General features: G+C 45.8%; 1 protein-coding gene across 1 annotated transcript; it reads right to left on the reverse strand.

Annotated features, from left to right (window-relative positions):
* Positions 1-28: 28 nt before the first annotated feature.
* Positions 29-18,874, reverse strand: slc43a1a (solute carrier family 43 member 1a). The gene is made up of 15 exons (XM_076046659.1): positions 18,616-18,874; positions 14,171-14,329; positions 13,713-13,896; positions 13,109-13,164; positions 12,368-12,444; positions 6,136-6,228; positions 5,280-5,413; positions 5,063-5,190; positions 4,427-4,579; positions 4,301-4,330; positions 4,081-4,216; positions 3,847-3,976; positions 3,691-3,764; positions 3,209-3,332; positions 29-2,655 (listed from the first exon to the last, which is right to left on the reverse strand). Exons 2-15 carry the CDS (start codon positions 14,322-14,324, stop codon positions 2,470-2,472), a joined length of 1,659 nt encoding a protein of 552 aa, XP_075902774.1. The 5' UTR covers positions 14,325-14,329; positions 18,616-18,874; the 3' UTR covers positions 29-2,469.
* Between the last annotated feature and the right edge of the window lie 1,794 nt (positions 18,875-20,668).

The following is a 20,668-nucleotide window of genomic DNA, read 5'->3' on the forward strand; positions in this document are numbered from 1 at the left end:
AGTGAATTGATTTGATGAAAACATTGGCCTGCTTTCAGAGTTCATACATTTATTTATAAAATACACAATCATCATATATTGATTAAAGCCAAAATAATAGAACATTCAGGAAAACTTCAACCAAAATTGCGGCGGTAGGGGATTCAGTAAAGCTACTGTAAATAATAATCTTTCAACATAAAGCATTTCTTCATGATAAAGTCGATCAGAGCTTATTATTAAAGCAGCAGCTAGAATACACAACGACAAGGATGTTTGACAGTTACCTCATTCTAAATGGGCAACACAGTGGGGCGGCAAGGTTGTGGATTTGAATCCTGGCTCTGAGGAGTAGGCATCTGTTCTGTGTGGGTTCCCTGCAGCTCTCCCACACTCCAAAGAAATGCACTCTAAATATGTTGTAGGTGTGAGTTTTAATAGTGTGCTGGGATGAGATGCAGGGGGATCCAGCACCACTGCGGCCCTGAGTGCAGGAGCAACAGTGGTAGAAAGGGGTGAATCATTCTTAATGCCATAACTTCTGTTACATTTAACAGAATATGAACCTTCTGTTGGCATTGCTAACACTCAGGTCCTGCCTTGAGCGTGATAACAGTCCTGAAGGCTTGGCTGAAATGCCCTGTTTTACTGAAACTGGACCACATTAAGCGTTGTTCCTAAGCTGGGTGTTATAACGCGTTGCTGAGTCACTCCTGTGTGTCATCCTGAGGAATGAGTACTGCACTACCTGCTGGATCGCACTGGCCTACACACATTTTGGTTGAGAGAGGAAGGTTTGAATGAGACTTCACGCTAAGTCTACTGACAAACAGCCAAGACCGCGGTGCTGAAACTATGCATGGAAATACAGGGATCCAAACTGAAAAGCAGTCAATTAGAGAAGGAAAATCTTGACCAAAGCTACTGACGCAATGAAATGGATTTAAATTACACAACAAGATGCTTTGTCATTGATGATCTGTTTCTGTCTAAAACCAATATTTTTAAGTGACAGTATGCATCACAACAAACTCGCATTTAAAAAAGAAAAATCAGATTTCACCAAGTCTCTTCAGCTGTCAGTTCATACAAGATAAATCATCTGTACACGCCTATGTATAGTAAAGCAAGCTGAGCGCGAAATATAATACAATATGCACCTTGGATCTATTTACAAAAAAAATTATATGCCTGTTGTTAAAATCAGCGCAAGACTAGAAAAAAAGAAAAATGCCAAAAGTTAATTCAGAATAAAATCAGGTAATTCTTTTAATTAGCACACTACAAAATAACATTGCCAATAATGAAACATATGTTTCCCTTTTTAATGCTAATGAAGCTAGAGTATAAAAAAAGACACTTAAATACATATTTTATACACACACTAATTAATTTCTGTGCATAAAAGCAGTACAAAGTGTTGCATATCACTGACACACATTGTGTGCCAGAACTTGGTTTTGCTTTCTCCATGAAACTTTCATATTATTTTTCACCAAGTAAAATCTTCAGAAATGCAAGGGCTGTCTCGGCAATAACTAAAGTGGTAAGATGGGGTTACAAAATATATTTAATGTCTGCGTCGAATGGACACTCAAAGAGGTGCTATTACTTTGCAGAAATAGATGTTAGAGTCGGTTTGCAAAGAGACAGTACAAAAATAGAAATGAGAGGAGGTAGATGTGTGTCTCTACAACTAGCCTATCTGTGGTGAGTGAATGTGTGTAAGGCTGCATTTACACCCAATCTGACGCTTTGGCACCGTTTCCTTGTGGCACCTGCTGCCCGTGTTATAGCGTCAGATTTGTTGTGAACGCAGCCTTCCTCTTACTGGCCTCTTAAAAAACAGAAAGTGGCCCAGAAGTCCTCTGTTACGTACCAGAAGTCTGGCAGCTGTCCAGATGTTTGTAACAGTGTTTGTTAAAAAGAGAATAATGCTATTTTGTGTTTTCAGGAGTGCAGTTAAAAAAAAAAAAAGCCCAGTATTCAGCACTTCAGTTTGACACATTATTAAACAGTACTGAAGTAAGTAGTTCTTTGGTGTTAGCGGGGATAATAATTGAAAAAAAATAACATGCAACAGTATTTCAAGTACTGTGATATTGTCAGTCTGACACACTGCAGGCTGCGGTCTGTGCGTGTAAATCTATGGCTCATTCCAATTTGACTCTTGACTCAAAAAAAACAAACCCTAAACAAAATAAATAAGCAGCCAAAAAATGATGATGACACTTGATTGCCCCCAAATCACCGGGAAACTTCAAGTAAAAAAAAAAACAAAACACAACACGGGGACTCTTCTCACTATTATGGTTTGCGGTGAGCAAAATGCGCATCAGCAAAAACAACAACACTGAAAACATCAACATATAAAAAAAGCAAAAAACAACAACAAATCTTTATGAATAGATTGATGGTGCTCATTTCGAAGGCAAACAAACAAACAAAATACTGGCGACCCGACCCCCTGCCTCCACTGGATGACTGCTTCTAAGCCTCCACGGCAGCGTGGCCGTTGCTGTGGGGCTTCACGCCGCGGTTGAGCGCCTGCATTTCCTGCTCGGCCGCGAGCTTGTCGTGAGCCTTCTTCTCCTTCACCAGGCGCATGCGGTGGAAGAACAGGTAGGCAGGCAGCAGGAAGCCAGACAGTGAGAAGATCAGCAGGCCCACGTTGATCTGGGGGGGGGGGAGACGAGCGCTGGGTGTTAGTCACGTTCACTACAGGCTCTACTTGGCCTGCAGTGTGATTACATTATATTTGGTTTAACACCTATGCTTTAGAGCATATTAACAAAGAAGGAAAATGAACTTTTCCACAGTTCACTCTCTATTTGATTTTTCTCTGTGCACATGCACAGCTTTAAATTGAACTTAAATGCAGTGGAGCTGAAAAGTGCATTTGAATCTGCTGATACTTTTCAAACATTATATAACACGTTCACCTCCTCAGTCTGCGGGTGACTGCACACAGCACACAGTGAAGTCACATTTTATTTCAATTATCTGGCCTGAACAGACAACATATTTATTTAAATTGTGTCAATCTGTCATAACTACAGTTTTAAATGGGGTCGAAAAAACTTCATCCATCACGCTAATGCACACACATGTTTCACTATGGATTCAGTTTAGACATAAATATCAATGCATCTGCTGGAACTGGCTTTGGAGACACAACTGTGTGTGTGTGCGTGTGTGTGTGTGCGTGTGCGTGTTGATGTGCGCTCACCCAGTGGGCGTCCCCTTTCAGAGGTCCGACCATGATGAGGAAGAGCGGCTGCTGCAGCAGAGCGATCACAGCGCTGATCATGGACTGCAGGCCCGTCAGCGTTCCAAAGTGGTTGGACGGGTAGCTGCAGGAAGGAGAGAGAGAGAGGGAGAGAGAGAGAGAGAGAGAGAAGGAGAGAGGGAGAGAGGGAGAGACGCCACCGGTTAGAGGAGCAGAGCAGCAGCTGTGGCGAAGCTTCACTGACAGACAGTTTATTCCAAAACGATGTTGCAGGGTCGCACACATGGTTTGAATCGGCAGGACAGCGTCTCCTGCTTTTGACCCCACCCGCATCTGGTTGCCTTTATCATGTTGTATGGCTGCAAACGCGACTTTAAATAATGGAGAGCAAAGCAAAGTCACCCCCTGGATATAAACACTGGTGCAACCGCTGCCGTTCTTGCTTGAAAACCAGATTGCGTGTCCGGGGAAGCGGTACTCACACAGCAGCGTAAAGGCCCCCGCAGCACGAGTGGATGAAGCCTCTGACCATCGTGTGCAGGATGAAGGTCAGGATCTGAGGGGAACAGAGTGAAAATGATGGTTCTGAACCACAAGGGACATGTGGGTGGGTTCCTGTGCACGTGCATGAGCGCCACCTGCAGGGGGAGGTTGTCCACGAGGGAGCAGCATCCGAACGCGATCAGCAGCACGTTGGTGAGAATGAACGCTCTCATGGCGTTGGTGACTTTCTGGATTTTAGCGTCTCTCCTGGACCCGCTGCTCTGTCTGGCGGGGCACAAACACACACCAGCAGGTGGTTAAACACTTCGTACGGTCGCGTTTGTAGTTGCGAACCACCGAACGCAGCCGGCGACGCGTCATGCACGTACTTCTTCTCCGTGCCGGAGGCGCCGGGCTTCTCCTCTTTGCACTCCTTCATCTTCCAGTCCATGATGTAGCCAATCAGAGGGCAGGTGACCAGGCACAGCAGCTGCAGGGTGCCAAACAATGACGAGTAGAAACTCACTGTCGGAGAAAAGAAGATGACGGAGGGGTCAAAAACCCAGAACATACCACACGAGCGACATGAAAAAATAGGTGAACACCGACCTCTCTCTCTTGCTTCATTCTGCAGTTCGTCTGAGGGTCAAAACAGGACAGACAGGCATTCACACCGTCAGAGAGCCCCGAAATAATGCACAAGGGAAACATGATTGTGCGCCATGAACGTTCAACACTCACGATTGTCTCCGCCGTGGGTGACCATGAACTCCAGCATCTTGTTCATGGCGCCCATGAAGAAGATGATCCTCAGCTGGGACATGCCCATCGTCACCAGACTCCACAGGAAGATGGGAGAGAAGACGGAGCGGCGGAAGGGAACGGTGTCTGAGGGGACACAGTGAGTGTCAGTGCAGCCACGGACTTACATTTAAAGGTCCAGAGTTTTTACCAATATGAAAATCTTAACTCAAGGCAAATTTTACACACTGGACCTTTAACAAAGAGAACATTTCGGAGTTTCTATCAAAATGAGGATTGATCTGGGTATAATCTTGTCTATGTACTGTATATAATATACTGTAAGTTGGTACCCATTTGTGCAATTTATACAAACATGAAGCCTATTCTTTTTTCTTAAGTGTGAGACTTAGTCAAGTACAATGATTATTTGATTGGATTGAGGCGACTAAGAAGAAAGTCACACGGATTGTGTTTTTCCTTTGTTTTTATTTTGCTTTTTTTCCCTTTTGAAAGCTATTTTGTTTCATGTCTTTTGTTGATGTCAAAATGGTTTTTTTTTGGTGTACCCCAGGAAGAGTGGGGATCCAAACTAATAAACAAATTCTTCAACTTGCTTATTTGACTCACTGGGAGCAGCATCGGTGCCGTTGGGAATCTTTTCCGTGGAATGATGGACGTCACCATTTTTTTGGCTCAGCCTCTCTCCGGTTCCCTTCTGGTCCGACGAGGGCATCTCTTGCAGCGAGTTGATCTTGCTGTTACATACAAACGTTCATATGCATCATGATATATGATCCAGACTATTTCCCTTGAAGTGAAACAGCGGACAGATGGCTGCGCTTACCTGTAGTCGACCTCCTCGGGCGTCGGGAAGCCCTCGATGGGCCAGTTGAGGAAGCAGTTCACGAAGACGAGACCGGCGAGACCCGCCCACATCCACATGATCACCTGGAAGGACGCGCCGGCGTCGTAGACCAGCTGGAGGTACGGGGGGAGATGTAATGTTGAGTAACTTGATCTTCAGGTCACATGGTGAGATTTTGAGAAACGAGCAAATTTAGCCCTGTGTTTACAGCCTCCTCCTGAAACTTTGGCTGTAACTTCCTGCTAAAATTGATGCTGTTTTATAGGGGTAAAAAGGAGACAGGTGGGGTGACATGGTCTCAGTGACCTCACCAACTGCACTGTCATCTGGGACCTCACACAGAGGCTGACTTCCAGAACTTTATGGGAATGGCTGAATTAGCACTTTAATTTATGTTCTGTCTTGTCTGTCCATCTTGTGACTTCCTGTTTTAGCTTGAAACTCAACTCTCTTCCTGTGCCAAGCCACTCTCCCACCTGTTGGCCTGATTTCCCATTAACTTGTGTGTACGTGTGGTCTATTTGCCTTCCTCTTTGTCTTGTTGTTCTTTTCCTCTTTGACGGTGAGTTTTCTTACAACTTTATTACAGAAGACCTGAATTTGAACTTTGTGTATGAGTCGTGCTACTGGGCTTTTAGTCCGAGTTCAGTTGTGACAGAATTTTGCAAAAACATGGGACCTCTATTTGTCTAAATATAGGACATAAAGTAAGAGTAACAACTATTTGATTAGGTCTGGAGAATAACAAACAGTTCTTTTTTTCTTTTTTTTCTTTTTTTTAACTATATCAACATCTATATTCTGTAAGCCTTATAAAATTGCAATTAATATTCACCTTAACTCCAGGGAAGGTAACAGCAGAGGAGGCGTAGGAACCGATCATCAGCGACATCACGGTCGAGCTCAGAGCGCCAAACATGTTGGGGAGCTGCAGGGACACAGAGGCAGAAGAAACAAAGGTGAGCGGCGTGGTGCATGTGCGTTCTCGAACGAGATGCAGTGTGTGGATTGGGACACTAGAGGGCAGACAGCTGCTTTACGTGAGCAAAAAGAAAAGCTCCTCAGGTGGCCAGCGGTGCCTGTCTGTAGCCTTCAGAGAGCCGCTGCACTTCTCACTCCCTGCAGGGCAGCCAGACTCATTAGAAAAATATCAGTTTCCACTTCTTGAAGGAACTAGGAACAAAGTCATGACCCACTTTGGGTCCTGACCCCTGGTTCAAGAGCAGACTAAGCTATACTTAGACACACATCCACCGCCTTTAGTCTCGCTCGCTTTTCCACAAATTCTTGGCATTGGGATTAAAAGCATGGAAGCCGATGGCCCTCGATGAACCTGAGTGGGCTCAGTCGTCCCACCGTGGCGGAACGCAGGACACTCCGCAAATGGAGCAAGGTGGCAGGCACCAGGCACTAACACATCATATATTAGGTTGACCTATTTACAGTAGTAAGAAGCTTAAGGAACATAACAATGACCTATTGTGCTGCCAGCACACGCAGTGTCCTTTGATTCGAGGCCTAAATGGGTCAATCATGATTATAAAATCACATGTCTTGGATTTTAGGTGTGCAATATGACAAGCTCACTATTCCCACCCCTCCCCCACACCCTACACCCCCTTTGTGCTGACCATGAGTTTCCAAACTTGGGTTGGCATCACCAAATCTCCTCCAGGGAGATTTTTTTTCTTTCTTTCTGTCTTCCTCAGGAGAATCAGCACTCCTTCTTCTCAATTACGATTATTCAAAACACATTTCTCTCTAAAAAAAAATATATATATATTTAAACCATACAGGGAGAAGACAGCAAAGTGTATAAATTCTTTAAATGTTCAACATTTGAAATTGTATTTGTTCCCTATATGACTTCACAAAGGGCCGACTTATTATTGTTGGGAAACATTGGTAATGAATATTTTGAATACTACTGGACACTGATCTGTGTTTTGTGTCCACCAATCAGAATTGTTGAAGACAGCTGCCTGCCTACCGAGACGTGGCGATGCTGTTCTGCCCAGCAGGTAATTGACAGTGAAACAATCATCAAGAGCGGTGGTGCACAAGCCTTTAGCTGCTAAATGCCTCTCAACAAATTGGCAAATAAATTGGTGTTTCCAACCTCCAGCAGCTGTAAACTGATGAACAAAGTCAAGTTCCAGACTAATAAAAGCGCACTGATGGTGAAGCAAAGTACTTCACAGTCTGCTAATAATGACTTAAGGGCTTTACGACTAAAACCCCTAAAGACCCCTGGTAGCCAAAGTTTTTTTAATACCTTAATTTAATTTGATATGTTTCTGATTACACTTGCACCTCGTGACATTAATTAATCCTTCTTCTAATCGTGGGCTCGCTCTGTAATGACGCAGTGACACGAAACGGAGCGGTCGTACTTGCAGGGGGGGACACCCTGTTGGGTTGGTGGGTTCCTAAGAACTTAATGACCCCCGCATGTACATTCCTAGAGCTCCTTTTTGGCCCAAGAGTGCAGTGTAGGCGTGCAGGCAAGGTTTCTTTTTCTTCTCCTCTGTGAAAGTAGACGTTTTATCGCAAGTGTGGATGGCGGAAGATAAGCCCGATGACAGTTGGCGGCGGGGAGACCGCAGGAGGAAGTGCAAGGTCGCTCAAAGAGCTGACACGACAATGAGACTGGCAGGTAAACAGGAAAAAAAAGAAGGGGGGGGGGGTCTTTCCTGAGGATGTTCAAGAGCGAGAGAAAGAAAGAGAGAGCGACTGTCTGAAGCAAGGAGCAGAAAAACATCCCGGAGAGAACACCCGTCCTCATTCTGGGCTTCTGAGAATGGAAATTCTTCGCAGCTGCTCTGTGGCCGCATGACGCACAGGGCCGGGGTCTTGGACCGCCAGGCGGGGCCCTCTGAGCACACATCGCCCGCATCTCCTCCCGCCATTAAAGCAAATATATTGCAACCATGTGAGCTGTCAGCTACCTGCTGGGGTTTTTTTTCCTCCCCTTTGCGGAGGAGCAACAGCGGGCGTGTGTGTGTGTGTGTGTGTGTGTGTGTGTGTGTGTGTGTGTGTGTTTGTGTGAGAGAGAGTGCGCTCGCCAAGTAGGCAAAGAAAATGCATGACGTGTGTGTGTGTGTGCACGTGTGTTTGCACATGTGCCAGCAGCAGGTGTGATTTTTTTACCGACGCTTCTCATGAAATACATATTTCACAGAGGGCATTTAGCGCATTTTCCGCATGCTAACGCCGGCGGGTCAAGCGCTGGCGGCGACACGTGACTCCGCGAGGGCGCGTGAGGAGCCGGGCCGGCGCGCCAAAAATGTATGTTTTTTTTTTCCGGGAGGGCTTGCGTGTTTTAACTGTCACGGCTCATAAGTCGATGCGGCGCTGCCCGCCGTGCTCACCCACACGGGCGTCGCAGGGTTCTGGCACCGGGTTTAATTAAGACTTTAATCAGTGAGGAACGGGGCCAAATGGCAGCGCCATGGGATGTTTTTTTGATGCGGTTATGTGCATGAGCATGAGGGGGTGGAGGAGGAGGAGGTGGTGGAAGAGGTGGGAACAAGTGGACGAGAGAAGCAGAGTCTTGTGTAACATCGGCAAGAATAGAAACTCTGGGGGGGAAAAAAGAGAGGATTTGGGAGTGAAACTCTGGTTCGAGGGAGCGATCTCCACGTGGGCCGGCCGAGGACAAAGTGCTCGGCTCCATCAGTGAGAGTGACGAGGAACAAACTGTCATTGGGTTATTTATTCTTGGAGGAAGGTCAGTGGTGGTGTGACAGACGCAGGAGGTCTCTGAGTGGATTATGTCGTCTGCGTGTTTCCAGAGTTGCCAACCGAAAGGCGACGGGGCCGGACGGTGGGTGGGCGGTTGGGTGACGCTCCCCGTCACCACCCCAATGAGGTCAGAGGAGCAAAGGGAGGCGCGTGAGGCGCGCTTTCTGGTTGTCAGCACCCTCATTTCTAAAGGCCCGCGTGATGGTCAGCATCTTGTGACGTCCGCGTCCGCTAACCTTGTTCTGTCGAGGTCCCAGCGGGAAACTCTAAACCACAGCTGATCAAGCCCCCGGCTTCTTCTCTCAAGTCTCTGCTGCACCGCCACCACCACCACCACCACCACCTCCACCCTGACAGAGCACCGGCCGCTGTGCACTTATCCAGCTGCACTAGCAAAGGAAGGCAGAGGCTCAGTGGCCCTGTGTGGAAGCCTCAACACAAACACATCGTTTGACTCTGGCTTTGGAGGGCTTTTTTTTTTCACCCCCGCCCGAGCCCGAGGCATTCCAAAATTCCCAATAGGGGCAAGTTTTTTTTGTTTTGTTTTTTTTTCATTGTCTAGAAGGAGCTCATCCCGCTCGGGCCAAATCCAGCCCTTAAATGACAGGAGGTAGTTTGCCAGCAGGCCGACGCAGACGGCAGCTCTTCAGACACGACCTTGTGTCTTTCAGTGTCAACGCAGGCAGACTTTTCCTCATTCTGCAAGAGTATCAGATGCACGATGGCTTACAAAAGTAACAAATTACTGTTACTGAAACAGGGACATCCTGAGGACATCAGGGCTGGTACAGTAGCAGTGTACCAAGGACACATTTGGAGTGTTGTAATGTGTCCATGAGATCAGTGGAAAGTTATGTCATTCACTGTGTATAAAGACAGTTTTTATCCTTTGGAGGACTGTTTTTGGTTTCAAAGAAAGCCGAGGCAGCCACGTTAAGGCACATCACCCTATGAAGTTCCCTTAACCCTGGACATTGATTGAGCTTTGCGTCTTAAGGGTTTCCCTAAAGCCCAGCGTGTCGTTATCTCTGCTACGATTGGTGGAGGAGCTTCCCACCCAGCTGGGCGAGCTGCCATGCCATTTGACAGGTTCATACAGTTTGTGTTGTCATTGGCCATTGGCCATTGGCCATTGCCAACCAAGGTTTTCAGTTGTAGATCAGTTGTTTTTAGGGCTGGCAGGCAAACTGTGGGAAGCTCACACTGTTGCATTTTTGAACTCCAATCATGGCTCCACTACAACGAAAAAAACTCCTGTCTTGAAGAGGGTCAGCGTGTCTTGGTGTTCACAGAGTTTATATATATGTTTCTTTTCTCATACAAGATATTTTTATAATACCTAATAATTACCTGATAATAATGATTTATATTTACACTCTGAAACACATTTCAAGAGAAGCAGCTGAGAACATCCGCTCAGGGTTTCATCATTTTACCCAGGAGCAGGAAGGCATCGCAACAGTTGTTCATTATTGTGCCAATACTATGTCACGTATTTATTTGTGTTTGACAGCTTCGGCAGAGCCAAGTTGTTAAGTAATAATTAATGAACTTTCAGCAATCGTATTAATAGTCCTAATGAGATTAGTTATTGTTTAGCCAGCCCAATAGAGTCACACACCACCCATGAGGTCTGACCTCAGCGAATGACTCTGGAGGACAGCTTGTCCTTCCAGCCCATTGCTCTTGGACACACTGTCTAAATTATCATGCCATGTCTGTCTGTGCATGTGCTTGGCTGTCATTCAGAGGAGTATCAAGGTCAGAAAGTGTTGATAAACAAACCCCGATTATTTATGGCCTGAATAAATTGAGTTTAATGGTGCTGAGATCAGTTTTTAATTTTATTTTGATGTTATGTTATGACATTAGTTCTCTTGTCAAGCTGCTGTGAACATTAATTTCCCCCGGCGATCAAACAAGTTCCTGTGTATCTGTCAAACAGTCCCTGAACTTCTCATATAATTTGTCCTAAATTTCAGTCACGATAAAAAAACAAGGAGATTTCAGGTGTCGTGTACATCAAAATATTGACATTAATCCCCCAATCCAACTCTAGAGGCTATAAACAAATAGATCCAAAGTCTGTCGTGTCCAAACTGCTCTCGTGTGAGAAGCTACATCAGCCTTTTATTCACACCAGAGCCGAGAAAACAGCAACACGTGCTCCAGTGTTCTGTTTCCACAGAGTCAGTCGAGGGTCTGCACACAGGTCAGAGGACAGGGGGGGGGTTTGGGGGAGGTCATCTGTCCACACTCAACTCGGACCCTCATCATCTAAACATCTGTTTCATGTTGGCCTCCCACCCCCACTGTGTGTACTTTGCCGTGCACACGCAGTCATGGACTTAAGTGCACTCCAGTTGATGTTTTGTATTTTTTTTCTGCTGATGGCTGCGCAAATAGTGGAGGAAGACAAGACAACAAACCCAAGAAAGGAAGGAAGGAAGGAAGGGGAGAGGGGACGCAGCCTTGAGTGTTTTGATCAGAGGTGAGCGGGCCGGGCGGCGGGAAGGGTGTGTGGCCCACGGGATGCTGCCATTGGCCCAACAAAAATGGGAGCGCTGGGAGTCATGCCTGCGTGGCTCACACAGAAACTATGAACACGACACACGCTGAGGGGCCGCTGAGTCACGGATCAGACCCGGCCGCATACCTACCAGGACACGGCAGGAGGAGGAGGAGTAGGAGGAGGAGGCGGCAAAAACAATAAAAGCACCCATATAAACTCAGGAACCAGCTGACGCCTCACATGCACATACACATGCCCGACCCCGGAGTGTAAACAAACAAAGCTCCCTGTCACAACACGCAGCAGCGGTTCCCTCGGCTGATGCAGACAGAAAGCACTCTGCTGCCTTGGTTCAGAAACGCAAGTCCAACCTTTTAGGCAGCAATATAATGACTAATACCAAAAAGTTGTCCATGCCCATATTTAACAAGAAACCGATGAGAGGAAGGGGAAAAAGAAACAGAGGGATGCGCTGGTTCGACGGTGTTAACTAATCACAGATCAGAACTCCCAACTTCTCCAACTCTAAATAGAACACATGTTGCCTGACACTGTTGGCGCAGAATTCGACCGTGGTGATTAATTTTCTATTTGCTGTCGTCTAACTAGTTCTTGAAGCACTCTGTATTGGAATAAAATCCTGGATAGTAGATAACAAATAGTTTGTCCATGAACTGAATGAATTTGGGCATTCAGTTACCCAGCGCTCAACGATAACCTGGTGTGATCAAGTGTGTCTGAGTTCACAGTGTGAACAATATTAAATGTTCACACATGAGCCAGACTGTTTGTTGTTTGTTGTGCGCCTTACCGTCAGCGAGGTGAAGGTCAAGCAGATGCCTCCGAAACCGTTGAGGGAGAGCGCCAAGAAAATGAGTGCAGACAAGCCTGTTGAATGGAAGAAAATGAGTATAATGGCAACAAAATGACACGCATGTATATTTTGCATACATTCTCTATTAACCAAAGGAATGTAATTTTCTCTATCTTTTAGGCTTTTGTTGAGCAATTTGTGCAACAATGACAGATACAGCTGCTGGACATTAATCATTAATCTACATTAAATGACTGTAATCTGCATGTTTAGACACACAGAAACACCATTTGGTTTACAAACCCTACGCGGGAAAGTGGAATGACTGACAACTGGCAATTACTGGGCTGTAGAACAGCTCCTTTTGGCCCAGTAACTCCACATTTGGCCACCATTTGGATGGTGGTCATTTAAATGGTGGTGAAGGAGGTGTCACACACATCGGTCGGAAAAAGTCACTGATTACATGGTGTCACAGACGCCATATCACTCTAAAGGCAAGTCGAAGACATCAGTTTGGTTTGACCACAAGTACGTGAGAAAAGACTAAATCAACAGTTCAAATGGAACTTGCTGTGGATGCTGCACTCTGGACCCATCTGCACACCCAACAGAATGAATGGGAGCGACGCGGGAATCCGGGGGTTAGGGTTAGGAACGGCCCACTGGGGTGACTAACAACAACCGGCACTTGAGAATGACTGGGATACGATCTCATGGTGCTCTGTTTCAACTCACTTTCAGGGTTGTACGCAGACGCAGCCATCATCATACAGGACAGACTGAAACAGGAACTGGAACAAAAGAGCATAGACATGGATCATTTAACATGACCAGTACATACAGTATATATGTATGTGTATATATGTTTGTGTATATATATATATATGTGTTCATGAGATGGCTGAAATGATTCATCACTAAGACGAAGAAGCAGTAGTACTACTATTACTAGTACAACTAGTACTACTACTATTGCTTGTACATGTGTGTGCTTTGTGTGAGTGCTATATAAACAAGACAAGCAAGCACACACTGGCACCTTGAATCCATTTACTGTCATTGTACCTATTAGAGCCACACCTACATTCACTATCGGCCAAAAACTCTGCCCACTCAGGGAATGTGACCTGTCATCTAAGAGGAAACTCAGAGACTTATTACATATATTACATATATTACATATTTTTCCACGCTGTCACAGTCGTGGAAACACAGTCAAGTATTCATGAAACTCGAATATCCCTTGTCAAATCCAGCAATGAGTTTAACATTTAGAGCTCTGTTAGAGTGTCAGACCTCAGCGTTCTGTCAACAAGCTGAACATTGGAGCTACTATTACCTGCCCATCAAGCGGATTGGGCGGGGACCAAATTTGTCCATCAGGATGCCCAGCGGCAGTGTGGTGGCGCTCAGTAGGAAGCTGCCAATGGTGAAGCCCAAATTTAACATCTCCTCCTGGTCCACGCAGCTGGGCCACGCCTCTGTCTCGTCGCTGGCGGTGGAATTCACCGTGGCATTTTCAGCTGCAAAAGTGTATTTCTGCCGTCAGACATTATATATTCATTCAGTCCGGTATTCATATTTGAAACAAAAGCTTAAAAATTTGAAAATAAAATAAAACAGTTTTGAAGCAATGCTGACTAAACTCCCTACTGAAGCAATAGAAAACATAGAAAACATCATCCGAGGAGAGAATGTTTGTCATCAACAAGCCCGGAAAACTTTTAAACAAAGCTTTGCACAGCATGACATAATATTTAAACATTTGTGTTTAGGTGGTGCACAGCGCCAGTTTACCTGTGCAGAGGTGGGAATAGAAACCCTCCCTCTTCAGCATGATGAGCAGGGAACCCCATCCTAGTAGCACGGCCGAACACAGCAGGTTCTCCAACACCGCGGTCACTGCCATCCACCAGCGCCTCCTGTAGGCCTGGAGGAGTGAGGGAGCCATTCTCACTGCTCTGGAACAGAAGAGACAAAAGGGAGGAGGACATTTATTTTAAAATAAAACAGAAGCAGGGAAACTCGAAGAAGCCATCGCATTAATCTTTTCATCAAGCTGTTGCCACTTAGAATAGATTAACCAAGAAACTTTTGAACCCAGTTACAGACTATCAGATCTGCATAAAACTGACGTTTTACTGTAAATTCCGATGAATTGAGAAAGACATCAAGGCCCTCGGCGACACAAAGGACTGATTGCTTTGTCTCAACACAGACTGACTGAAAAGAGTCGATATCAACGGACTAAAAGTTTCCTCATTGCTCGGAAGTCCACGGACAGGTTAGAGACACCTACTATTGTTAGACATTCTTCGCTTCAATATGTGTTACTGCAGCCAGCTGAGCTTTACTTCACTCAGTAACCTCGATATACAGACTCTAAAGCGGTGATTCTATTCTCTCTGGGAGACTTTTATTGGTCGCCCAGTGTTTTGTAATGACTGGTGGACCCCTAACACCTTCACTCCATTGTCCTGAGAATTCCTCCCGCTGTTCTGCCAACAGGGGGACCTTTTCAACTGTTAATTTCAATTCCGAGAAACAAAGGGAGCACACGCACGGCTGATTTGCTTTTCGTTGTCACAAGTGGAGGCAAGAGAGTCTTAAAATGGTGACGCCGAGCGCAGCAAGGAGTCGACAGTTGTGGACACGCAGCTCTGCTCTGGTTTTATCTCACGAGCGTAAACAGCACAGACAAGTAAACTAAAACTTATGATCTAACTGACCAGCAGAGAGTCAAGTTGGTCACGACAACCTGAAATTAACTCACTCGCGTATATACGAAGACACACACACACATACATTCATACATACCCACCCATGCATTCAACACATCTGGAAAATCTCTTGGCAAGACCCAAAAGTCTAAATATAAAGTTGCTTTTTCGTTTTGCGGCGAAGCAGGGAAAATGTGGAAAGCTCTGCAGGGGGAGGAGACGTTTTTTCTGTCTTATGATTCGCGAAGAGTGTGGGGGGGAGGTTGCCAGGGGTCTGCAGGCAAGGCCTCAGACAGGAAACGCGCTTGAAACTTTGTCTCAAAGGAGGGCATCTTCTCCTGCGTCTCGTACTGTGGATCCATCAGATGGTGCGGGACAGAGTTGTCGCTGCGTACGTCCTCAGGAGGCATGCGTGAAATGCGATTACCCATGGCCCACTGAACTGCCTTTGTGCCCAAAAGACTCTGAATAAAGGGGGGATTTGGATGTAATTGAGACCCCATGCTGAAAGCCACTTCAACACACACGCCCGCACACACACACACACACAAAGACAGGCCCCACTCATTCATCTTCATACAATGCAATGGCCACAAATCAACTTGATATAATTAGGGGTCAAACGTAATGAGTCTTAATGGCGGGAGTGTGAAATAATGGATTCAACATTCAACATTCATCTTTGTCTTTTTAACACAGTTCAATGTGACCATTATGTTAGCACTCAGAATTAGCTGTGAATTCAACTAGAAACTTAAATAAAAGAACAAAAAACAAAAAATAAACACATGAAATATCCCAGTATTCAACCTTCAACTTGACTACCCGGTGCTTTCAAACCCAAATACACAAATACCCGAATACGCCTCTTCACACTGAGGGAAACGAAGCAGCAAATCCTTCTTTAATCCCGCATCAGTCATCTAAATCCGCAGCGACAGCACACCTTTCTGTCCACCTGTTTGAAGCCAAACAATGTCTGGATTACTGTAAATCAGTGTTTTTAAAAGGCATCGGGATCCCCTAATATTTGCAATGGGAATCGTTCAGTGGACAGGCCTTGTTTGCACTATGATTTCCTGCTTAGAAGTTTCAGTTAAGCCTTTGCTAATGTGTTAATCTCGCACAAACGGACAGAGAGACGGACGCACGGACAGACAGAGCAGCTTTTACAACTTGAACTTGCAGTCTTTTGCCATCCTAAGAATAGAGAATACTGCCACGCGTGCAGGATTTACTGCGCTGTGGCGGCATCACACGACACAAACCAATGCGTGGACTCGGTGGGGAGTCGTCGCTCTGGAGACAAGTGCCGTAAATGCCACATGGAGTCAAGGTCATCGCAGGGGGATCACAGACACAGAGCGTGTCCGAATGGACGCAAATGCGTGACTCGCTTGGCGAGAGCTCACGTTATTTGACCATGTGCACCCGGTCCAACACCACTGGACGGCAACCTTGACTCCAGCTTATCACAAAGTTTTACCCTCTGATTTTCCCTCCAATTTCGTTGGCAGCTGTTACCTAGAGACTGGCTCGTTTCCCCCTTCAGACAACAGAGAAGACATTTATGAGACAACCGCAATTAAAGGGCGTGACCCGAGGTTGCCAATAGGGTAATGCCAACAAACAAGCCCAAGCAGAAGCCCAAAAAAGAACGTCTTGGGGAGTTTGGCAGACATTTGTGACATGCAGTGAAGACGGTTTGTGCGCGCGTGCACGTGTGGGTGTGGCGGGAAAGCAGGTAAAGTGCTTTTGGCGAGGGCTGCCTTATTAGGAAGCTGTTCTCTGAAATAGAGCCGCCTACCTGAGTAGTGGCAGCTGAATGATGCAATGTTGCCAAAGCCAATGGAGGAATTTTCATATCTACCAGAGAGGTGCTGTTACACTGTGTATAAAATGGTACACTTGGAAATATATGTTTCTTATGAGATTCATTTATCTGATCATGTGCTTTTTTTTTTTTTTGGTTGCCAGGATATAAAGCACTAATTTGACACGTGCCCCTCTACAAAGAGAGGCGCTCCGGGCAGCCTTGCGCTTTTTTCCCCGCGGGGATGTATCTGACCTTGACCAGTCGTGTTTATCCACCTCTGCAGGACATAAAGGAGTGCAGGCCAAACTATTTATCCTCACAAGTTTCCAGCAAAATAAACCGTGCGCTCTGGGAGCCTCCGTTCCCCAAAGAGATCAACCCCCCCGCCCCCAAAAGACGCAAGGCCCCCCCGCCCCCACGGACGGCCGGCAGCTGTTTCTCCATGGGCATGACCTCAGCCCAGAGTCTGGTTACAAGAGGGCCTGGGCGTTGAAGAGGAAAGGCTCATTCCGGGGCATTTATGTGCTGTGGGAATTTGTTCTACCACATTTCAGGTACAGGAATCCCTACGGTGACGAGTGACAGTGGCCCGCATAGCAGGCGCCAGGCGGCAGTGAAGGAGGCCTGGAACATACAGGTGGTTGGTGTATATTCAAGGTGTATACAGGTGTTAATGAGTAGGTATGGTCTATTTTATTGGATGATCACTCGGATCGAAATGTTTAAAGGGCAATAAACGACAGTTTAACCCAAAGGTTTGATATTTACCGTTAAAGGTGTGTGTTTAATTTGGAAACGCACCAAGAAAAATGCTACATCACTGCCTTTGGATGATAACACGACAACACTCGCTTTACAAAGGCTTCCACCACCCCTGCTTGATAAAAAAGCGGCCAATTTTCAAGGCGAACAAAGTCTATCAGAGCAACTTGGTTACAAATTAACACAACATCCCCCTTTTTTCTCAATTCAGGATCCGTTAAAAATGAGCTCCTAAACTCGACCAAATTCCAACGGCGACTGCCCCTAGAAAACCGACTTGGCGGGCCTGAACGTGAAGGCACCAAACTTGAACGTCTTTTTCTGACACAAAGACCAGCGTGGTCGCGCCGCAGCCGCCCAGCACCCCCCCTTAGACCAGCCGGCGAGAAACGCGAAGGGGGGAAATAACACATCAATTGTTGAGTTCATAAAGCTCCCCTTTTAAGTGGACGCGGAGGGTGTTCGCAGCGGGATGTGTGTTTAGTTCCGTGAGTAAACACGGTCCCCACAAAAGCTGCACTTTATCACTCAATAAAAGCTTAACAGTGAGGGAGAAGCCCGGAAGCTGCGGTCACTTCGCCTAAACGTTGGCGCTCATTCTCGCGGCCTCTTGCCGGCACGTTCCGACTCCTCAGCGGGCCGGAATTTTCCTGCTCCTCCTGCTCCTCGCCGGAGACCTCAACTTTCTCCACCGACGGCGAACAGACAGGCTTTTGTATGTATTGCCATATTTCTCCTTTTTTTGGGGGGGGGGAGGGTCCGGTCGTCCCTCCTTGCCACGTGTGTGACGGGGAAGCTAGACGCACAACCGGTCAGTCCGGTTGAGTTTGCACAGGCCAGAGAAAGTAACACAAATGGGGATGAAACGTGGGCAGAAGAGTGAGTCATAATTACGTGTTAGTGGGGGATGGGGGGGTAGGAGGGGGGATTATTTATCTACTTACGTGTGTTGTGGTTTCTCAGAGAGAAGTAGGGGGACCTGGCTGGTTCTTGTCCTCGCCGGTGGCTTGGTGTGATGAGGACGTGTTCTTGTGTTCTCCTGAAAAGAGCGCAGCCAAAAATCACCTTCTCCTTATTTGCCCGCTTCCTTTTTGTTGCCGCGGAGGTTTTGCTTCTAGTCTCCACGTTTTTCACCCCCCACCCACAGACACACACACACACACACACACACACACACACACACACACACACACTCACACACACACACACACACACACACACACACACACGCGCGCGCACACTCTCCGGTTTCATGACAGACTCCCCCTTCTTTCCTCCCTAATTTGACTTCTAATTCCCTCCCTCTTTCTTTCTCACTGACTTCCAACCCCGCTGGTCGACTCGCCTAGAAGCGGGACAAACGGCTGTCTGCACTTCCACTTTTCTGTCAAGGCTCGAGCGGGCAGCACTGGAGCCATTTAAGACATTTAAAGAAAAGCAGCTCCATAGTTTGAACTTTTAGAAAAATACATGTGTTTTTTTGCAGCCAAATCAAGCTGCTTTTTTTTTTTTTTTTTTTTAGCAGCCAAATCAATTAATCAAACTTAATTGATACTTTGTCATAGTGCAACATTTTTAAGTTATATTGGTGTAAAATAGACAAAAATAATTAATATATATATATATATATATGTTTGTTTATCATCAGATGTTTATGACATTTTGCTTTTATTTAGTACTATTAATACTATTGTTATTACTGCTAGTAGTCCTTCTACTGCTAATTAAAAAAAAAACCCGCGTTTAGCAGGATCCACTCACTTTTATTTAACAGCGATAGCTTTCTTACCTAAATCCTCCAAACTGCACCTTAAAACTTTTTTTTTCCCCCCCTCCTGAGATGGTCCACTGCGGCCTTTGGCGATACTTTCCTGGACAATCACATGACTTCTCCATGTGCAAATTAGGTTAGTGATGCATTCTGCAGAGAGAATGTGCCTCATTGTTTTCCAGGCAGCGTACTTGCATGAGCAGCAATTTTCACAAGAAATTTAAGATATATACAGAAAAGGGAAAAATAGTAACGCTTCACATACACATACACTATGATTGTAAAGGGAAGCCACAAAATACATTTTATGTGGATTTAACACAATTTAACAATCATGTTTATTATTTAAAAAAAAATGGATGCACCTCTAGCTTTACCTGCTACAACAGACCATCTTTTCAGACTGCTCTTTACCTCTAAAAATGGGTTTGTTACAATTTGCTTTGTTTAGGAGCAGGGCAGATGTTCTCGGCTGCTGCGGGGGATCTCGGAGGAAGCTGAAGATGTGAGAGTTTAGTCAAAGGAAAAGGGTAATGACTGAATGAATAAGTTATTAAAAAAGTACAACAACTCACCCCCAGCTAGAATGCAGGGTGAAATGTCTAATCAGGCGAGATGCTTGCATCATGTCAAGTTATTATTATTCAATTATTTATTTATTTATTTATTTTTACTCATATTTGGTGCAGATGATGTAGTTGTAGACACCCTGCAGGACCGTTAACTGGCCACCCTCAAACTTCAAACTGGATAATAAACCAGAGAATAACTTTGACACGCACTCTTCGAGGCAGCACAAGAACGGGGAGTCACCTCCGCTCCGCTGTGGCTCATCAGGCTGAATTAAAATGAGATTGGTCCTTTATTAGTTACAGGCTGCTGAAGTTCACTAGTTCTGGCCTTCATACAAAAGGAATTAATCCTGCTTATTCACAGTAGTTATGCAGCACATCGGCCTCCTTCAGAGCCACAGGGATGTTCCCCAGTTCCCCAATTTTTTTACTCAGAGAGCAATTTGTTCTCGGTCATTAAAAAAATTGTTCCAGCTGCAGGTAGCAAACCGGTGAACTCAAGGCCCCAGCTTTTTAATGAAATAATCTGGTTGGAATTTTGCTGAGCTGTCTCCAGCTGTGGGCACCTGGAAATGCCCCCTTTTAGCCTCACCTGAAAAGTGCAACCTCCTTAAAAAACGCGAAAGGAAAAAGTCAGTCTACACCAGCGCAGCG

This window comes from Nelusetta ayraudi, unplaced genomic scaffold (genome assembly GCF_046127955.1).
Source record: "Nelusetta ayraudi isolate G7.1 ecotype Tasmania unplaced genomic scaffold, CSIRO-AGI_Nayr_v1 ptg000090l, whole genome shotgun sequence".
Lineage (NCBI taxonomy): Eukaryota > Metazoa > Chordata > Actinopteri > Tetraodontiformes > Monacanthidae > Nelusetta > Nelusetta ayraudi.